This window comes from Candoia aspera, chromosome 3, assembly GCF_035149785.1.
Source record: "Candoia aspera isolate rCanAsp1 chromosome 3, rCanAsp1.hap2, whole genome shotgun sequence".
Classification (NCBI taxonomy): domain Eukaryota; kingdom Metazoa; phylum Chordata; class Lepidosauria; order Squamata; family Boidae; genus Candoia; species Candoia aspera.
The window spans coordinates 6,897,818-6,918,066 of NC_086155.1; the positions used below are offsets into that span (position 1 = coordinate 6,897,818).

The 20,249-nt window shown below is 42.5% G+C and overlaps 2 protein-coding genes across 2 annotated transcripts in view; both read right to left on the reverse strand.

The window, feature by feature from the left end:
* The window catches only part of LOC134492818 (DEP domain-containing mTOR-interacting protein-like), a 32,989-nt gene extending 23,767 nt beyond the window's left edge, over positions 1 to 9,222 (reverse strand). Inside the window, exon 1 of the mRNA XM_063296936.1 lies at positions 8,963 to 9,222. Coding sequence (XP_063153006.1) covers positions 8,963 to 9,048 — 86 coding nt within the window. The 5' untranslated portion in view covers positions 9,049 to 9,222. The remainder of the gene's footprint in view (positions 1 to 8,962) is intronic.
* Positions 9,223 to 17,695: 8,473 nt separating this feature from the next.
* Positions 17,696 to 20,249, reverse strand: part of ARFGAP1 (ADP ribosylation factor GTPase activating protein 1) — a 42,274-nt gene continuing 39,720 nt past the window's right edge. Inside the window, exons 12-13 of the mRNA XM_063296937.1 lie at positions 20,146 to 20,222; positions 17,696 to 19,784 (exon numbers count right to left, since the gene is read on the reverse strand). Of these exons, the coding sequence (XP_063153007.1) occupies positions 19,424 to 19,784; positions 20,146 to 20,222 (438 nt within the window). The 3' untranslated portion in view covers positions 17,696 to 19,423. The remainder of the gene's footprint in view (positions 19,785 to 20,145; positions 20,223 to 20,249) is intronic.

The window sequence follows — 20,249 nt, forward strand, 5'->3', positions numbered from 1 at the left end:
ACCTAACACCTGGCAGGTCCAACAAGAAACTGGTTGTACAGCAATGTGCCGCAGCTGCCAAAAGAGCCAACACAGTTTTGGGCTGCATCAGTAAAGGTAGGGTGTCGAGATCATAAAAAAAAGTTAGCACCACTCTATGCTGCACTGGTCAGGCCACACCTGGAATCCTGCATCCAGTTCTGGTCACCATAATACAGAAAGGATGCTGAGGAACTGAAAAGAGTGCAGGGAAGAACAGCAACGAAGGTAAGGCACTTGGAGGCTAAATCCTATGAAGAGCAGTTAAAAGAACTTGGCATGTTTAGCTTGAAGAAGAGAAGACCAAGAGGAGACATGATAGCTGTCTTCTGAAACATGAAGGAATGTCATAGGGCAGAAGGTATGGATTTATTTTCTACAGCCCCTGAGGATAAGACAAGAACCACTAAGCAGAAGATTCACAGAGACAGATAACCCCAAAGAAGGAGGAATTTCCTAACTCTGAGAACTATGAAGCAATGGAACAGCTTGCCTCCTGAAGTCATGGGTGCTCCATCAGTGGAGGTTTTCAAGAAAAGACTGGACTGCCAAACGTCCAGAATGGCGTGAGGGTTCCTGGACTGGGCAGGGGGTTAGACTAGAATACCTCCAAGGTCCTTTCCAACCCTATGATTCTATGTGTAGTTCTCCTACTGGTCAATATTGAACGTAATCACTGTAATACAAAGTTATACCTATCCTCCTTGGGGCAGGGAGGGGAGGTCTTGTGGCTTGCAGTATGAGGTCCAGACAAACTAACATCTAAGCTCTCTAGTCTGAGAGTGTAAACAAATAAGAAAAGAAGGTGTATCAATCAGAGTATCTATCCTTGTATTCTTCTATCAATTATATTCCTTTAATTACTAACATGTAGTTTGTAGTCCCTAAAGTACATTCATATAATATATCCGAGTTTTGCTGTGCCACAGGGGGCATGAAAGACACAAGCAACAGACAATCTACAATTTAGAAATGCCACCTCCGGATTTTCACCCAGAAAATGTTCTAGGATAATAATAGGAAGTTCAAAGCAACTGAAGCAGAGGTGTTTGCCGTAAGCAGGCAATCAGCCAATAATGTAACCAGCAGGTAACTATAGTTCCCACGAAAAAGGGAAGGAACATCATGAATTAGTTTTCAATTTTTCCAAGAATAGCATCACAGTATCACCCCAGAACTTACGGGCATGCCTACCCTGAAATCCATCAACCCAATTACATTAGTAGATGGATGCATTTTGGAATTCCATGATGAAGGAAAGTTCAACTGAAGTTGTAGGAAGATTGAACTAGACTGCATTATCCCAGAATTCTCCAGATTTACGACTCTCCAAAATCATGGGTGGAAGCTAGAAGCCACGGAGGCTATCCATCTCCTGTGAACAGGCCCTTCTCCAAAAGCTGGCCTGAGGCCCAGAACACCCAGCGTTGGTGTTGCTTTGTCAAGGTCTCTCTGAGGACAGAACAGCTCTGCCCTTGTGTCAGAACATTAAACAAAAATAAATCATGTGATATCTGATGCCAAGAAGACTCTCCAGGGCCATTTCAAATGCTGTTTTGGTTTAAATAAGGACAGACTCTCCAGAGACCCAAGCACCTCTCATGCTAGTGGGCTAAAATCTGATTTTGATATTTCTGACCAGGTTCTAATCCTCTACTCCATCTCCAGACCACACATTCACTCTTTATCCACTAAAATATTTATCCTCCTTTGCTTGGATGGGAACAGCTGGAAATAGGTGAAAGGAGATGGATCTTTTGCCTGCTGTTTACTTTTAGGGTTTGGTAATGGTTTTCTAAAAGTAAGACCTCTGTGTTAATTTGCTCTCTAGATCAGTGTATCTCAACCTTGGCAGCTTTAAGATGTATGGACTTCAACTCCCAGAATTCCCCAGCCAGCTGAGGAATTCTGGGAGTTGAAGTCCACGCATCTTAAAGTTGCCAAGGTTGAGAAACAGCAATCTAGATTATAACGTATTGGTATTTCAAGATCCCCTGAATTCTCCAGTCTTCTCTCCTTATAAGAAATAAGTTTCTGTAGCCATTGCCTTTGGAATTCTTGACTACTTGAAGGAGCAAGGCAGCATATCACTCTTACTTTACAGTCCTTCAAAGGAGGAGGGAAGGGAAGGGAAGGGGAAAAAAGATGGGTGTCTATAGTAAGCAATGTGGATTATGCTTTGTGCACAAGCCTTTATCTCATCCAGTCCACCTTAGAACTGCTACGGCATTCAATCCTGATTTCTTATTCACTTGTGAAGTTGCAAGCCAATTTCCTCTAGCAGATGTACCAGAGGTCTTGCCTGTCCTAACAACCAGGAAACACACTGAGACAAGGAACTGGTCTCTAATATTTATTGCTAGTACTTAACAGGAATCCTAACGAACTGAAGAAGCGTGGGAAAACCCAGACATATAAACCCCAAGGGTTAAGGCGGTCCCGATCGGTGTCTCTTTGAATGGCTGACCAATTCCTCAGTGCTACGCATGCGCTTGACAGTCTGGATGGGAGCCCCCTGCTCGCCATCCTTACTCATGACATTGCCATTTTGAAATATGCTTTTTATTTTTCAGTCTCCCTGCCGGGTGTCCCCACTTTACGCTCTTCTCATTTCTCTTGAGTTTCATGAATACTTTCTCAGACATGGCTTCCTTTAGAGGAGAATTTTGGAAGCTTATGGATATTTCTGTAAATTTTGCATTTCTAAATGCACTTAGCTGAGGATAGGTGAAAATGCTCGGTTTAAAACATTTTAACAAAGGGGTTCTGCAGCTTATTCTTCTATCTCCTGAGATAGAGCCAATACTCTGATACTTTCAGATCTCAGTCCGCTTTGTTCCTATCTCAACTGTACTGTAGTCTCTTTCTAATTCATCCTTCAATGTGGAAGGGCAATTCTATTCCCATTCTGCCCAACTTTTCATATGCAGAACATTTTAAAACCATTTTTTAATTGAAAAGCAGGGATGTAACAATTTAGTTGCTAAGACAACACAGGTAGTCCTCACTTAACTACCACAATTGGGACCGGAAGTTTGGTTGTTGATAAAGCAGTCATTAAGCAAATCCAACCCAATTTCATGACCTTTTTTGCACCAGTCATTAAGCGAATCATCATGGGTGTTAAGCAAAGCACGTGGTTAAGCAGATCATGTGGTTCCCCATCAATTTTGCTTGCCAGAAGCTGGCTAGGTAGATCAAAAATGGCGATCACATGACCACGGGATGCTGCAATGGTCATAAATACAAACTGGTTGCCAAGCTCCCAAATCCTGATCACTTGACCACGGGGACGCTGCAACAGCCGTAAGTGTGAGGACAGGTCATAAGCTAGTTTTTTCAGCACCGTCATAAGTCCAAACCACCACTAAATGAATGGTTATTAAGCAAGGACTACCTGTAGATCACCAGTTGCTTGAGCAAATGGCACCAAGTTGGTGTCCACTCTTAGCAACCAGTTGGATAGGTTTTCTCCAGAATGATCTATCTTCAGCTTGGCCTTCTAGGCCTCTAGCAGTTAACTAAATGTGCCTGGTCAAAAGGTTTCCCCAATTTTAAGCAGTCCTTTTGACTGTATTGAACCATACCACATGATCAAAAGCTAGCCTTCAGTCCCACTAGATGCAGCAAAGGGATATGAAAGGTGGTCAGTCTGACCCCCCTCATTGGGAATCTGGGCAGCAGCAGGATGAAATGAATAGCAGCGGGGACATTGAGGTCCATGTTGCATTTTTTTGCTTCTTTCTGTGGAATGTTGACCAGGAACCACAGAAGTTCTTTGTTCAACTACAAAGGACAACTACAACCAGCTAAGAAATCTGGTTTGACAAGAACTGGTTTTCCATCAAACAACCCGTTTAAACCAAAAGTGGCTGTTAATTTACAATGAACCCTGATTAGCCCCAGACCCATATTTTCAAAGATAAAACTAAAGGGCTGGCAAAATAGGAAAAGAAAAAGTGTGTATTCCAAAACACTTCAGCTATATTTATTAAAATGTCAAACAGAAGGTCATCTATCCTCAGGGTTCCCCTATTGCACAAAGATCCAGAGACAGCCCCACTTATATGGTCCCTGAGAATTCCTGTACATGCAGTGTTCTTTCTGCAGGCAAACATTCTTCAGTGTAAAGGGGAGCCTCTACATAGATTACCTGTGTATGAATATGGATTTGCTGCCTAGACAAACCTCAGGATACATAAGCTAAATTCACCTTCCCTGGCTGCAAATGCAACCAATGCTGGCATAGCTTTTCGCAACCTGCCCCAATCAGGAAGATAAGCTTGGATAAGACACCTGTCCTCAAACAGGAGGTGACCTTTTAGAGCTGGCAACTCCTTATCAGAATCTGAATGAATTCCCCAATCCACGTGCTTATTTATGGCTTTCTCTTCAGCTGAAAGAGCAGTGCACTGAAGATCAACAGTGGGACACCTGTTTGCTACCCAAGGAAAAGAAATGGAATAGTACTTTGGCAAATGGAATGTAATTTTCATTGTCAAAAGCGTGAGCCAATCATCGTTAAAACGGGGTTAAGCATGCTCCCATTGACTCTTTTCATTCTTACTTCCCACAGAATTGTAAGTCATTATTGCACCATTCAACAGCAATAACTGTTGACAGCCATAGGTGTCCACAACATCATTTTGCATGCCCTTAGAAACTCAACTGAACCCTGGCAAGACTGAGTGGCTTTGGGTTTTGGGACCGGTTCTAGGACTATACCATCCTTGGTGCTGGATGGGGTTGCCCTGCCCCAAACAGACCCCCTGTGCAATCTGGGGGTTCTCCTAGACTCACGACTCCTGCTCGAGGAGCAGGTGGCAGTTGTGGCTAGGAGGGCCTTTGTTCAACTCCCTGTTGTGTGTCAGTTGCGCCCGTTCCTAGATTGAGGGGCTCTACTCACAGTCACTTATGCCCTAGTCACCTCCTGGTTGGACTAATGTAATGCGCTCTACTTGGGACTGCCCTTGAGGAATATCCATAAGCCTCAGCTGCTGCAGAATGTAGTGTTCTGGGGAGTCATGTGTGTTTCTAGAAGATCATACATTACTTCTCTGCTTTGAGAATTGCATTGGTCACCAGTCTGTTTCCGGGTCCAATTCAAGGTGCTGGTTTTGACCTCTCCCTGATTACATCTGCCCATCCTTCCAGATCCAGCAGAGATGGCACGCTGTGGGTCCTGTCAGTGAGGGAGCTACACTTGGTGGGTCCTAGGCAGTGGGCCTTTTCTGCTGTGTCTCCCGCTATATGGAACATCTTCCCCCTGAAGTGAGTCTGGCTTCATCCCTTCTAACTTTCCAGAGGTCCCTCAAGACCTGGTTGTGCCATCAGGCCTGGGGACCCCAGGGGACTGGTCAAAGATTGAGATGGCTCCAGTGTAATTAATACCTGTTCTTCACCTAATATTCTTTACTTTTCTATGTCTTTTATAAGCTTGAAGTTTTTTAGTAATACCAATCTTAATAATTGTTTGTATATAATGTATATACAAACATACACATATACATGTAATGTATATATAATTATAAAATAACAATTGTTTGTATCAATGTATTGTTTTTAGCTTTGTTGTACGCTGCCCAGAGTCACTTGTTTGTGAGATGGGCAGCCATATAAATATGACGAATAAATAAAAGAAATAAATAAACTCCATACTGCTCATAACAACATTGTGGTCAGCCCTTCAAGGTAGGCCAGGTTAGGAAACAGACACCACAAGAAATATCAGAACTGTATTGAAATAGGGTATCATAACAGAACCTCGAAACCCTGACAGTGCTTGCCCTTCCCTTCCTCTTATACCAAAGAGATTGAAGGCAAAGTAATTTTTCTCTCAAAACGTTCTTGTTTTCCCAGACTGAGCTCATGTTTTGCTACTAGTCTCAAGCTCATGTTTTGATAACGGTCCCTTCATACTTCCTTCAAGGACATTTCTGTGTTCCTCTACAGTTTCATAGCAGAGAGCCTCTGAACCTCTGGCCATGATTTTTATTTGGAAGAGGTGGAACCTTGGATCTTTCTCAGCTATGCTGGTTTCAAATTCCATGAAGCCTGGAATTTGAAATGGAGCTTTCATTAGAGACATTAAACAGGCTGCTAGATCTTTGACTCACAAGCTGAATGCACCTATTTTGGGACCGTGCATGCAAAACCACTATGGAGGCATTGCTTGTTCAAAATTAAATAGCTGGGAGTCAGGTGGCATGCACATTTAATAAATAAAATAAAGTAAGTAAACAGGAGTAGAAGGAAACTAGAGATTTCATATAGTGTGAAGGGAAGAGCTGGCCAGGTCCATTACAAGCAAAGAATCTGAGACCAGGCTGGTCTGTTACAATTTCAAGGAATAGGTTGGCAACCACCTCTTACTGTGTGATGCAAGAAGCCCCAATCTATTATGGTGTCACAATGGGAAAAGAGGCATAAGAACTGAACTTTGGGCCTAAATTCTAGAGCTTGTAGTAGCTTGTTATTAAGAGTTTTTCTAGTATTTTATCAGAACTATGATCTTGAATTTCTGGCTAGTTTAAATATCAGTCTAGGTAGTCTTGTAGATCTATCTTGTAGGTTCTATCTATCTATCTATCTATCTATCTATCTATCTATCTATCTATCTATCATTAAAACTCTTGTGTCTGTTTGATACTTTGTAACCTTTAACTGGGCGAAACAGTGCATCATAGGGCAACAGTTTTTGAACCAAGGTACCTCAAATGGTCTAACTTACAAAATGCATCCAAAATCTGGGACACATGACTCCTGTGGAATAGAAATATGGCAAATTTTATAAAACTTTTTATGACATAAAAATTATCATAAAACATTTTGTGACATGATACAAAATGTCATAAAACATTTCCTGTGGTCAACTCCTGATGTTTGACTGTGCTATACAGTTCAATATAAATGACATGGATTATTTTCAAGGCAGATCCATCTCTGAATATCTCCCTGAATTTTTAAGAACTTTTCCAGTGAAGGCAGGACATTAGAAGTTCTGCCATTGTCAAAGGCACTGAGGAATCTGGTAAGGAAATATCTCTGAAACGATGACCGAATGAGTAAATAGTAAAGCTCTTTCTTGTGGTAAAGATGCTATTCTAATATTTACTCCAAAGTCTGTCCTATTCAGCCAATGTGTTAATTTTAAATAATAATAATTTCTATTGTTCCACTGTTTTAGCATGACTTGAGGATTAATTACAAATTGCCTCTTAATCATTCCTTAGCTTCTATCAGTGGTGTTTAGGACAGAAGATGGCAGGGTTTTTTAGAGTAAAGTAGTGATTTTATTACAAAACAAAATTAAACGAAAGGGAAGCATGGTAACTTGTAATTAAAGCTACTTTTGTTTGCAGGGAAGGGGAACTGATGAATGATGAGCTACCTAGGCAGCAATAAAGTAAGGTAAATATAAAAGGAGAAAGCCGTTGAGTAAAAGGGGCAAAAATCCTAAAAACCTCCATCGTTCATGATGTCTTGAGTTGTCATGTTATTATTAACATGCAGAAGAAGTCTGAAAAACACAGAAGGACAATGCAGAGAAAAACTACAGGACAGTTATGTCATGTGGATTTTCCATAAAAAAGTTGTGGAATGAAAGATGGGAATTTCAGCAAAAGACCGCTACTGTAAAAAGAATCCAAGGTAAATATTTCTGAGGCAACAAGGACTGGGTGAGGTTCTCCATAATGTTCTAAGTTCCTGCTATTGTGCTACTAATTCATTATTTGCAGACATTTAGCTGGCAGGTCCTCATGCTGTAATGCAGATTTTCACCATCCTTACCTGCATCTTATTTTTGTCTGTCTTCACAAGAAACATGCCAGAACTGCTCTTATTTTATGCTTCGCTCTTTTGGTGTGTAAAACGTCACAACAGTATGATGTGGGATGATAAAACTGTGATAAAACTGTGGCGGTAAGTAAATTGGAACCATTCCAATGGCTAAGCCCAATTCTTGTTAGACCAGACCGGCATTGTTCTTAGACTTACAACTCACATTTAACAGTGACAAGGGACTCAGAACATTGTTATGCAACCTTTTGGTGAATAAATATCCAAGTTTTCCTTCTTTCTCTGTTCTTTCTGTTTCTCCTTCTGGTGCTTCTTGCCTCCCATATTAACTTTAACATTTTTCCTAGCTAGGAAAAGGAGATTTATGGGAACTTATTAATTGGCACGTGGACTTTTATCAGTTCTCACCGTCTCCAGATTTATCTATTCTGCAGGAGGCCTGAACCAGGAGCGAAGTGGGTCATATGGCAGATGTCCAAGGATTGGTTATAGAAATACACTTTTCTTAGAAAATTACTAGGTCAAATAGTAAGTGAAGAGGATGCTTTTGGTAAGATTTCTTTTTGTTTTTTTTTTCATCAAGGGTATTATCTCCTTTGGGGTTTGAATGCCAGGTCAACTACATTAGGAATACTACAAACATTGCTTCTTTCTCCTACTCTGTGTATTTTAGAACTTTCTAAACTAAACAGCCTTCCCCAGTCTGTTGGATCCCAAACATGTCAGGAATACAATCTCCAGCATTCCCAGACAGGTTGGCCACTGTACTAGGGGGGCACCAAGTTGAAGAGGGCTGCTTTCAAAAAGAGCAGCCCCTCGTCCCATTTTCCCCATTTCAGATTGACTTTGGCATCCCCACAATTCCTTGCAAATTGAGTTTTCCTATAAACTACTCAGGGTGGTAGCTTGACTATGAACACACAAGGTGGCATCAAGCTTGAGTTGTTTTTTTCCCCCTTCATCTACAAGCAGTCATCCTCCAAACATATATTAGGCAAGTTTGCATTCTTCATTCTTTAACTTCAAAGATGGAAACAAAGGGGTTTTAAGCCTGGGAAGTCCTCTGTTTCATGTTGCCAAACATTGGACCCTTTTCAAAAGGAAGATGAGAGAAACAGAGGAGAACCTTGACCACCCAACGTACCTGAGCTGTTCCCCCGCGATCATAACCTCAGCTCGGTGATGCTGCTCGGTGGCTTTTTGTTTGAAGATGCTGCTGAAGTTCTCCATCCCAGCCCGTCAGTGAACACAGCCTTGGTGAAGAGAGGCAGCTGCGCGCTGCCAGCTCCTAGGCAGCTACGCTTGGCTTTCCACGCACATGTTTGCCTTTCTGCAAAGAGTGCAGCTCCCTGCCAGAAACATCTTGTTAGCACTTCAACAGAAGGTAAGTGCAGGCTGCTTACTCTGCCTGGAAGGGTGGAGAGAAGACCGAGGGGTGGGGGGGTGGGGAGGGAGGGTGGGAGCAAGAGGCAGTCCCTAAGCCAAGAGGTGGAACAGGACCTGCCCCATGCCTTCCAGTGCTGCTCCGCCTCAGCTGGAATCCACTAGAAACAAGGGTCAAGCACAGATTTCCTCTAGAGGAGAAGGACAAGCGAAGATCAGCTCTGTTGGAACATGTTGCATCCCACACCCACCAGATAGCGATTTCTAAGGAAGAAGTGCCCGCGGGGGGTCCAAGAATATAGGCCTTCTGCTATCCAGCATCCTTTTTCAGTGACAGGCTCGTGATGTTTTGGGAAACTGATTTCGAGCTTGCTTTGTTTTCTGGGGTGAAGAGAACACGGTGTATTATCAGAGAGAGAAAGAAAGCATCTCTCTGTGACAACCCACCATCACACAACCATTCTCACAGCCCAGTCTTGAGTGTGTCAGGGAAGGCTTCTGAGAGAGATGCCTTTTCCATTAAAACACTGGGCTCAATCCCCAAATCCCTGCCCCAAGTCTCTTGTCTCTTGCAATTATGTCCAAAGCTTCTTCTTACGTATAAGGTCCTACAGGGCTTGGGGTTGCCTTCCTTCAAGCCCCTGCAGAGCTTCTGCCTGCCCAGTTCGAGGGCAGAGAGAGCACCTCCTCGAGGTCCCCACTTAATAAGGGATGCTGCAGGAAGGAGCTGGAAAGCGGGTGATCTCGAGTGGACTTCCCTCCTCTGCATCAGATGGAGTCCCAAGGCAAGGGTGGCTTTCACCCTTATAGCTTCTGGAAGCTGGTAAAAACCTGGTTATTCCAGAAGGCCTTTGGCGCAGGAGTTCCATAGAGCTCCTGGTGCCAAGGATGTTATTGGAATTGTTAATTTTTAAGTAATTATTTATTTAGTTGTTTAAAGAACTTACATGGCTGCCTGTCTCATATAGGGATTCTAGGCAGCTCACAACAATCCAGAAAAACATGGCTAAAAACAAAAGGATCCTCCCCCCAGGTGCCAGACCCAACAGCCTCCCAGCTCAACCTCTACTCCTAGCTCAACGCTTGCAGGGAGAGCCAGGTCTTCACAGCCCTCTGGAAGGCTGAAAGGGTAGGGATCCCTCAGATCTCAGGTGGGAGGCTCTCCCAAAGGGCTGGGGCAGCCACCGAGAAGGCACGCCTCTGAGGTCCCATCAGATGGCAACATTTAAGGGGGGGGCACCTGGATGCACCCAACCCATCTGTCAGCCTTGCAAGGTAGTCCAGACAAGAAGCACACCCAGGAGTACTAGCTCTAGCTGTATTGTAAGGTTCCATTAACGGAACCTTGCAAGTCTGAAAGTACACATCTCCCCCCTCACCTTTACAGTCCAAGGAACTAGGAAGGGTCCCTTCTGAGATGTTTGCCAGGCCCCCATTCCTTCTGCAGGCTCAGCTGCCTCTTGTCTGACCTGCGTCTAGGCTGCGGCTCTTCCCCCCATCTCCCAAGGTCATTCCCACATACCATTACACTATCTAACCTAGTAGGATGGGCAGATACCCTCAGGGAGATACTCTCCTGTAAATAACCTGGCCCTGTGCCATGTGGGGCTTTAAAGGTGGGAACCAGCACCTTCATTTGGACCCAGAAAGCAACAAGGAGCTAGTACAGCTCACGCAGCAGTCATGTAACTTGGGTGGACCGTGGAGCACCCAAAATTGCACATACCACTGCATTCTGGACCAAGTGCAGCTTCCAGAGGATCTTCAAGAGCAGCCCCATGTAGAGCAGGTTGCAGTAATCCAAATGGGAGGTGACTAAGGCATGAGTGATTGTGAGGAATTAATCAAATACTGTGAGCAATAGAATTATATATTGTGTTTTTCTGGAATATGATGGCATTTGTTTGCTGTGGCTACTGCTTTTGTGTGCCAGTTAGAAAGGTCTTGGTCACAGCTGTTCATATGCCCTAGATAGATAGATAACCCCAATCCTTTGGAGCCCTGATGTCTCCTTTCTCCCAAACTTTTCCCTCTCTTCCCAATGATTTTAAAAGGGAGAAGGAGCTGATTTTGTTCTTCCTCTTCCATCCTGGAAGGGAAGGGAGCCTCTCCTGGCTGGGAGTAACTGCCCCAATTCTGGAACGAGGATTTGGTGAATCAGGAGAAATGACTCATCTGTGAAAAACGTGGAACTAGATGCAGTTAGGATTCTTTTGTCAATTTATATTATGGAGTGAGGTGAGCTGTTCTTAAGTGTGTCCTCGTTACAATTTGAGCCTGCTAGGGTGTGCGTGTACATGTGTGTGCATTTACACACAGGATCCCGATTTCCTTTCTCCTTTGCCCATTATCCTTTTAATGCTAAACAGAATTTTGAGGTGAGGGAAGGCTGGAAGGAGTGCTTTAGAACTTTATACAGGAATGATATAGAAAAGTGGTATTGAAACAAGTGCTATAGATGCTTAAGTCCAGGGGAAAAATGTTGAAAAAGAAGTCGTAACTGCTGCATGAGTGTTGAAAAATGGTACGAAGGTGTAGATATGGAAACTGGGGAAATGTTTAAAAATGGATGTTGTCTACTTATGGAATAGCTATGTGACTTGTTTAATGGACGTGTGCAGATGGCATCTGATGATTGAAATGATGATGTTGTTTTCCTATATGAAGGGAAGGTTACTGAGAGCGAGTGCAAAATCTACAAGCTTGTTAAATGTACCTGCAGCAGCATTTTGATCAAAAGGGTGCAAGAGGTAGCAATGAGCAAAATCTGGGAAACGAAGTGGAAAAAAGCCAGGCAACACTGAGGAATGTATGCATAAACAAAATGAGATTTTGTCGATTTAGAGAGACTATGATCATGTGAATGGGCTTCAGTTACAGAATCTTTTGCACAAACAACGGAGTGGAAGGTTAGTTTCGAAACAGCTATATGAGATGGGAGTAAAGCACAAGCGAGAATAAGCTGCAAATGTTTCAACAATGAGCCGAGCAACAAGGATGCATGATGTCCTCTTTGTTGTTTAACGTATTTATTGATAAATGTATACAGAATGCTTGTGGTGAGGTTAGAAATGGGCTGGTTGAGGGCCTGAATATATTTGTACTTTCGTATGCAGATGACGCTTCTGTGTGAATTTTGGTATGCAGATGATGCTTAGCTGAGAACTTGAATGATTTGCAACCAGCACTAGAGAGCATGTCTGATGGAGTAAGAGGTATGAATCTGACTACTAATGGTTTAAAGACCAAGACAGTTCTGTGTGGTAGGGAAAATGGATGGAGACCTTTTAAGACATTCAAATGCTGGTAGATAGGTAGCATCTACCAGTAGTATCGATAGATGGCCTGTTGGGAGGAATCAATGTCAGTTTGAAAGAAGCTAAAATGCCTAAGACTGTACTTCTGCTCCCTTGGTCATGTGAAGCTGAATACCACTGAAATGGGTTACTTACAAAATGTACATGGTAAGACTAGAAGAGAGAGGGTCAGCAATGAATGAATGCATACAGATCGACCGTGGACTGAATGCCAGGTGAACGACTCATACTAATGAAGTGCCTTGGGGTAGTTTAGTCAAGCAAAGAGCGTGAATGAGGATCAAATTGCCAGATATAGGAAAGGAGAATGGGTCTCTCTTCCGAGAAAGTTGTGGTTGATGAGATCCTGAAAGACAGTTAAAAAGCAAAAGGCAATGTATAAAGTGATGTATGGGCATGGTAGAAACAAGGACTATTTGAAAGGATAAAAAGGTATAGTGAATGGTGGCATAAACTTGGTTTAATTATGTCTACTTTTCTTATCTCCTGCCTTATTTGATTGATTGATTGATTGATCAAATTTAGCCACCGCCCATGTCCCCCAAAAGAGGGACTCTGGGCGGTTTACAGTAAAATCAAGCGCAAAATATAAACATTAATATCTCATAAAACAGTTATTATCAAATGCAGTAAATAAATAGAATCCAAGGAAGGTATAAAATCCAGGCTGGTGGGAGGGACTCTAGGGTGCGAGCCGCCCCCAAGAATGGTTATTCACTTTCCCGCCCCAGGTAAGACGGCAGAACCAGGTCTTCAGGGCCTTCCGGAAGGTCAGGAGTAAGGGGGCCTGCCTCACCTCCGGGCGCAAGATGTTCCAGAGGGCGGGGGCCACCACAGAGAAGGCCCGCTTCCTGGACCCCGCCAGATGAAATTCTCTTATGGACGGGGTCCGCAACATGCCCTCTCTGGATGATCGGGTGGGGCGGGCTGATGTAATGGGGATGAGGCGGTCCTTATTCCTTTACTTCACTCTGTGTAAGAGTCCTTGCGCCAAGATGGAAGTGCATGAAGGGTATGCACACAATGATACACTTCTACTTTAAAACATTAGCGGAAGAGGCATTGAAATCATGCTCCCAGTATTAAGTTTACCTTGGAAAATGAACGGTCCCAACGGTTTCACTGCAGACCAGAGGATATCTGAGGTAGGCAGTGGAAGCACAGGTACAACCAACTTGAAATATACCTTTTAATCATCAGACTTCACGGTAGGTTGGGTAAATCCAGGAAACCTTTGGCTGAAACTAAGCCAGCCCATTAGAAGGCACTGTGTATATTGTGAGACCAGCCTGAGAGCTGGAGAGGATGTTTAGTAGCCTAAAATAGTAGCTGCAAAGGAGATGCTGAGTGTGCTAATTACATTAAGGGCAGTAGCTGTCAAAGCCAGCAGGATCTAGGAGGTGTGATCCTTGCCAGAACACCAACATTAATACATGATTGGCCTCCACCAGCAATGACAAAACCACACTTTTCCCCAAGCAGCGCAAAACATGGATGAACCAGAAAACAAAACACAGCAATCAGAATCGGCAATGAAAAATAGCTGTTCCTCGTTCTTCAAGTCCACATAGCTGTGATTCCAGAGGGTGCCACAGCTACAAGAGAGCAATTCTGATGGCCATGGAGGAGCCTGCGTGGTAGAAGATGGGAGAGAGGCTGGAGATGGGGAGGAGGGAGCCTGTTGACAATTAGGTACTGTGTGCCATTTGAGTCATGATGCTTATGATGCTATCATGATTCTACCACCCACCTTGATTTTATTCCTGGCCTCATTTTAATATGATTGGCTTATGCCATTTACAGTAGCTGGCCTGTCTCCATGGTGTTCCCAAAAGTAAGGATACATTCAAAACAAGATTGTACCAGTCCCCTGTTGTGAGTTCAGGGCCTTCCTTGGAAACCCCAATCCTGCATCTAAGCTGCTACTTTCCAAAAAAGAATTATACTCTAGGCCAGTTTTTTTCAAACTCAGCAACTTTGAGATATGTGGGCTTCAACTCCTAGGAATTCTGATTTAGATGGTCAAAAGACACCCTCTGGTGGCTAGAGAGGAAAACAAGGTTTGTTTCATACAAACTATTTCATTATATGAGTAATGTCCCCTCCTTTTGCTTTACAAAACAGGGGCACAATATTTTTCACTCATGTAGTTTTAAATCATACTGGGGTTTCTTTCTGCCTGAACTGCTGTTTCATTGTGCCTATGGTTTGGTTACTGAGTTCTGCTTGTACTTTACATAAAGGGGGAGAGGGGTGAAAAAGGGAACTATAAAGGTTGCTTTTGTGCCTAACATTGGAGAATAGACCACTTCCTATGCCAGCAGTGATATAAGTACCCGCACCATTATCATGACTCTCAAGAAATTTCTCTTCCTAGTTCCTTGAAGTGGTTTAAATCCCTATAGCAACCTTTACAGTTCAAGATTTAACTTCCTAAGTACATCTAAATTCTACTCCTGGTAATTCCTGTAAAATTCATTTCATTTCACAGCTTCTTTAATTACTCAGGATCGTTACATTTTTCTATGGACTTCATACAAGTAAAAACTGGACACTCTCTAGCACACTAAATATTTATTCAACATAAACTGAGAAATGTGTGTTGTTTTCACAAAGCTTAGTTTAAACCAGTGTTTCTCAACCTTGGCAACCTTAAGATGTATGGACTTCAACTCCCAGAATTCCCAGCCATCAAATCCACACATCTTGAAGTTGCCAAGGCTGAGAAACACTGGTCTAAACTTTCCGGGCAGGACGAATGATCCCTCCACCAGCTTTTAGACTATCAATGGTATCTGACTGTGGATAGCGTATCATTGGCCTGTAAGTTTTTTACTTGGATGAACTTGGTCAAACCCATTACAGACTCTCTCTGTAAGCCGATCTTTGAAACTCCTTTCAGCCTATTGCCTGCAAAATCCTCCAACCTGTTTGCACCCATGACTGTGCTCATCCTGGCATACAGCAAATGATGTATGTTGTAAAATTGTTTTGCGGTTATATTTTCCATCCAAGTCAATTGTTTTATTGGACCCTTCCTCCTCAGGTCTTTTGCTCCCTCTAACCTCAACGTTGTTAACTAACGTTGAGGTTAGAGGTATGTTCTCTGAAAGCAAAACAGCAACAAAAAAACATGAAAGCTCTAGTTGATGTAACTCTTATTCCTGTCCAAAATGCAAACAGAAACGTCAATGCAAAGTGAAACCTCTTTTTAGGATGTTGGAACCACGTGGTTCCATTTCTCTTACTTTATTGTTTCATTTCGAGATGACACTGTAGGTTCAAATTCAGTACCATTTTACAAAACAAGGAATACAGCTCACAGTTCTTGTGAACTGTAAAAATGTACAGTAAGAAACTTGAAAGAATCTCACATCCCACAACCCAACTTCCTCTGAAAAAGAAAAAAATCCACTGACCAGTTATTTCAACTGAGAAAGGAGGTTAAAAATCCAGCTATCTTTCTTGAAGCCTTGGCCCTTTAACATCCTGTATCTTCCAATGATACAGGCCTATTATTTCCATTCATTTAGACCTTAGTACAGAAAATAAAAACGTTTGCCACTGTTCTTCCAGGAAGCTTTTCTGACTTCCCAATCTAGCCTGCAGCCCTGATACTCCCTGGAGATCTCCCATCCAAGTACTGATCAAGCTCGACCCTGCTTAGCTTCCCAGGACAGAGAAGGTCAACAGATGTGGTCACCTGCTGGAAGACTGCACTTCTATATCTTGCTTTTGGGATTAAATTAAGAGGAGGTTCACCTGACATTTTAAGATATTGCACAAATTACTACACCAATACATACAAATGCCTACCATGGAATGTCAGGGAAAGGTGGGGATTTGGGGGAAATCAGAGATTGCAGCAAGACTATACAGCAAGAGGTCTCAGGTCATTAACTCTTGCACTCTATGTACAGGGTTGCATTCTCAGCAATGTGCAATGTAAGAAACAGTTCGGAAACATCCTGATGGTGGTTTTGATTTCAGCCAGCTTCAGCAGCAGCCTTTTGTAACTTAATGCTTTCTAGCCAAGTTAAGCCAATTCCCAAAACAGCCCAACCAACAATGGGTAGCTATCTGGAGGGCATGAGGCTGGGGAAGGCTGAATCAGAAAATGCAAATATAAGTCATCAAACGTGCAGAAGGGCTTTGCAGCCTGTATGTCTCCAACTCAAGGACAGCTGATCCTACTTAAGTTGTTTTCTTACTATGGACTTACAAGGAAAAAGATCAGACTCCTGATTTTTTTGCTACCATAGACTAACACGGCTCTCCTCCTATAATGTCAAGAAAAAGATATGTTCAAATGCATAAGCCAGCTGGTTGTGTAGGCCACTTGGGGAATACCACAGAATTAAACATTAACTCTGAAAACTGTGATCTCCTATTTATCCATCTGTAACTCCTTTTCTTAAAGATCCTGTTTATAAAAGTGTTTCTCTCATAGGTGGCCAAGAAAAAGAGCTACTTGCAAACCTGCGATACATCTCCTGTGAGATCGAGAGAGGCCTCTTTTCTTCCATAGAGGTAGCAACGCAAAACTGAGGAACGGCCATGCTAGTTGTCACTGTGAACTGTGCACTACCTTCTTCATTGCCAAGGCAGGATCATGATCTTTAGAGGGTTGTTTTGTGTCTGATACTTGCATTCATCACTCTGCATAATTTTAACTAAGGTGACAGCAGTACCATGATCTCATTTAAAAACTGGAAAGGCAAAGAGCTGACTCTCAAAGGGAAGAGACCGCAGTCTGAAAAGATACAATTTGAGAGAAAAAGAATTAACCCTACCTTTGGATAAAAAAAGTGGAAAGGTTGCTTTAAAAATTACATGATGAGTTTAGGAGATGATAACATTTGCAATGAGGCAAAAAATACATTAATGTAGACACAGAGTTCAAATATGCTCCGCTCTTCTTGAATTCCACGTTAAGTGCAGCAAAGATGTAAACAGCACATGTACTGAAGAAATCAGATGAGCAAAATTAGACAGAAGCTGATGCCAGTTTACATGTAAAATGTTCAGTCCAGTTTCTTACATGATGATCTGGAGAGTAGAAAATGAAGAAAAGTAAAACCTCACATGGAAAAATTTGTGCCGTTGGGAAAAATGGACACATCAAGCAAAAGAAATAGGAAAATTAACTCTATACTGAGACACTCTTTAAAAAAAAATAAAAGGAAGGTGCAGTTTTTGTGAAGTCACAGAATCTCAGACGTTTGGCAAAAAAGAAGGCACCTTCTTGAAGGACAGGCACAGATCACTTAACCGCTGCCACCACAGGCTGACTAGACTCAGGCCAGAGGATGGTGAAGCAAAATCAGTGAGAAAGAGGAAAACTTTAGCTAGCAATTTGAAAAACGAGTGAAAAGTACCACACAACAGCCCAAGTACTTCATATTTCTTCACAAGGCAGATACTGACATATTGAACAATACATAAAAATTGTAGGAAACTATTAATACTTCATGATTTCTCTGTGTGTGTGTATCTGGGTGCACTGATATACACACAGAGTTATATACAGCAGACAACTTTAGCTAAATTCTGAGAAACTGGAAGTCTGTATCAAGGCTCATCAGACATCACACAGTTCATTAGCCAATCCAAAGGTTTTCTCGGATAAAGAAACGCAGGTTCTGCAAACAAGATTTTCACACTGGTTCCAGAAAAGTCTCATTTTGACATCCATTCCGAACTTCTGCCAATTATAACATGATTCAGTGTTTCCCACGTCTTAGCAGTCTAACAATGTGCTGTAGTATTTAAACATACAGAGATTACAAAAAAACAAGCTACTGATCACAAGCACCAAAAACAGACTTGACATAATTCCTTGTGGAAAAGGATACCGGAATTCTTTCCCAAACTCATGCAGTCTAGCTCAAAATGATAAAATTGTCATCTGATTACTTCTCAGTAGTTTCCTTCCAGGCACGGGGAAGAGGGGAACGGAAAGAGGAAGTTGGACATCTAATATGGAATCTTGTACATTTATTTTAACTGCAAAGTACCAAATTAGTATTTGCTTTTGTTTAGTCAGAAAGATGTTTGCTTCTGACATCTGCACATTCTGTTTTGAAACAGTCACCTATCTTGTCTATGTTTCCATCACTGCTTATATCCAGCAATTATGCTAAAATTGAGGAGCATATGGAACCTTAGATGGAGGAAAAGAACATGGAAGATTTAATTTATAAAGGGAAAAAAAAAGGATGAGGAATCCTACACACACCTGTTGAAAGCAGCCAAAGACAAGAATGGGAATTTTCAGAAATGCTTTTAGAAAAGCTCAGCTTGTTTCCTTCTAAGTAAGAGAACTGAAATGATTAAGCTGAGAGCTTCCTTTAAAAAAAAAAAAAACGCCCTCAAATAAACTTAAGAACTGCTTCTACAATACCTTAAATAGTATTTTTGGCTTGATTCAAAGCCATCCCATCTCAGTCACAAAACCTCAACTGGCTGAAGACACCCCCATATCAGACCATCCAGAAGTCCTCCAAAACATCAGCTGAAGTCCCAAAGAGAAGTTGGGCGACTAGGCCAGACTACACACGCGGTGTTGTGCTAGGATAGTATGCTCGCATGGACCTGCTTCCTCCAAACTCTGGATTTAAGGGAGTCGGCAAACTCCACAAGGACAGCAGCACAGTGAGAATATAACTTATGCAACGATCATTTCCATGAAACAGCTGGGTCTTCACATGGTAATTACAAGGATCCGCAAACCAATGTTTTTGTCCTGGTGGTTGTAAACAGGAAGTGGAAAGAGAATGGAACAGTAAGCATGAGGTTTAAACAGGCCCCCCAAATGATGTGAGTCCAGATACGTGGGAAATTCTTCCATCAGAGGTGTGATTTTTTTTTTCCCCCCCTCTGATAGGCTGGTTAGGGAAAGACTCCTACCAGTTGTGATTGTCCCATTCTTCTTCAGCAGCCGAAGAGGATTCTTTTGCTGTCTTCTTGGAAGTCTTTTTGGCCTTGCCCTCCCCTGCTGCATTCTCCCAGTTGGTCTCCCAGTTTTCCCAGCTGTCACCATTACTGTTCTTGTTATTGGAAACGGTACCTGAACCCCAAACATCCCAGCTATCAGAGCTTTTCTTCTCAGCAGAATTGTCCACGTATGTCCAGCTATCGCTGCTGGGGGACTTGTGGGTTTTGGGCAGATCTGAGTTGCCGAAGGTCTCCCAAAAACTCTGATCCGCGGCATTGCTCTGGTAGCCATCGCTTTTACTGTTTTGGTAGCTCTCTCCCTCAGGGGGCCTTTCAAAAAGGAGCACAGAGAAAAATAGGGACTAGTTTAGGTCAACACAGAAACAAAATATGGCTGCTCTTTTCTTCAGCCTCCCATATTAATTTTCTGCTGTGTGTATTTGTGTCATGGGTAGGCCTGTATTAAAGACATTCAGGGTTCTTAAACTAAAAATAAAGAATAAAACTTACCTCTTCAATGTGGAGTTGCCTGAATTTGAAATAATTTTTTAAATAAATTGTGATCTCCCAGGGAACCCCTGGTGACCTCTCGTGGAACCCTGGGGTGCCACAGAACCCTGGTTGAGAAACCCTGCAATAGAGGTTATATATCTAACACAAAACTTGAGCATATACCGTATATCTACCATACCTTTCGGAAGGCCCATCTGCTTTTCCGGAAAAAAAAGTGGTCATATCTCGCCAGCCTTTAGTACTTACTCCCTGGACCTATGGGGAAAAAAGGATAATAAGGCA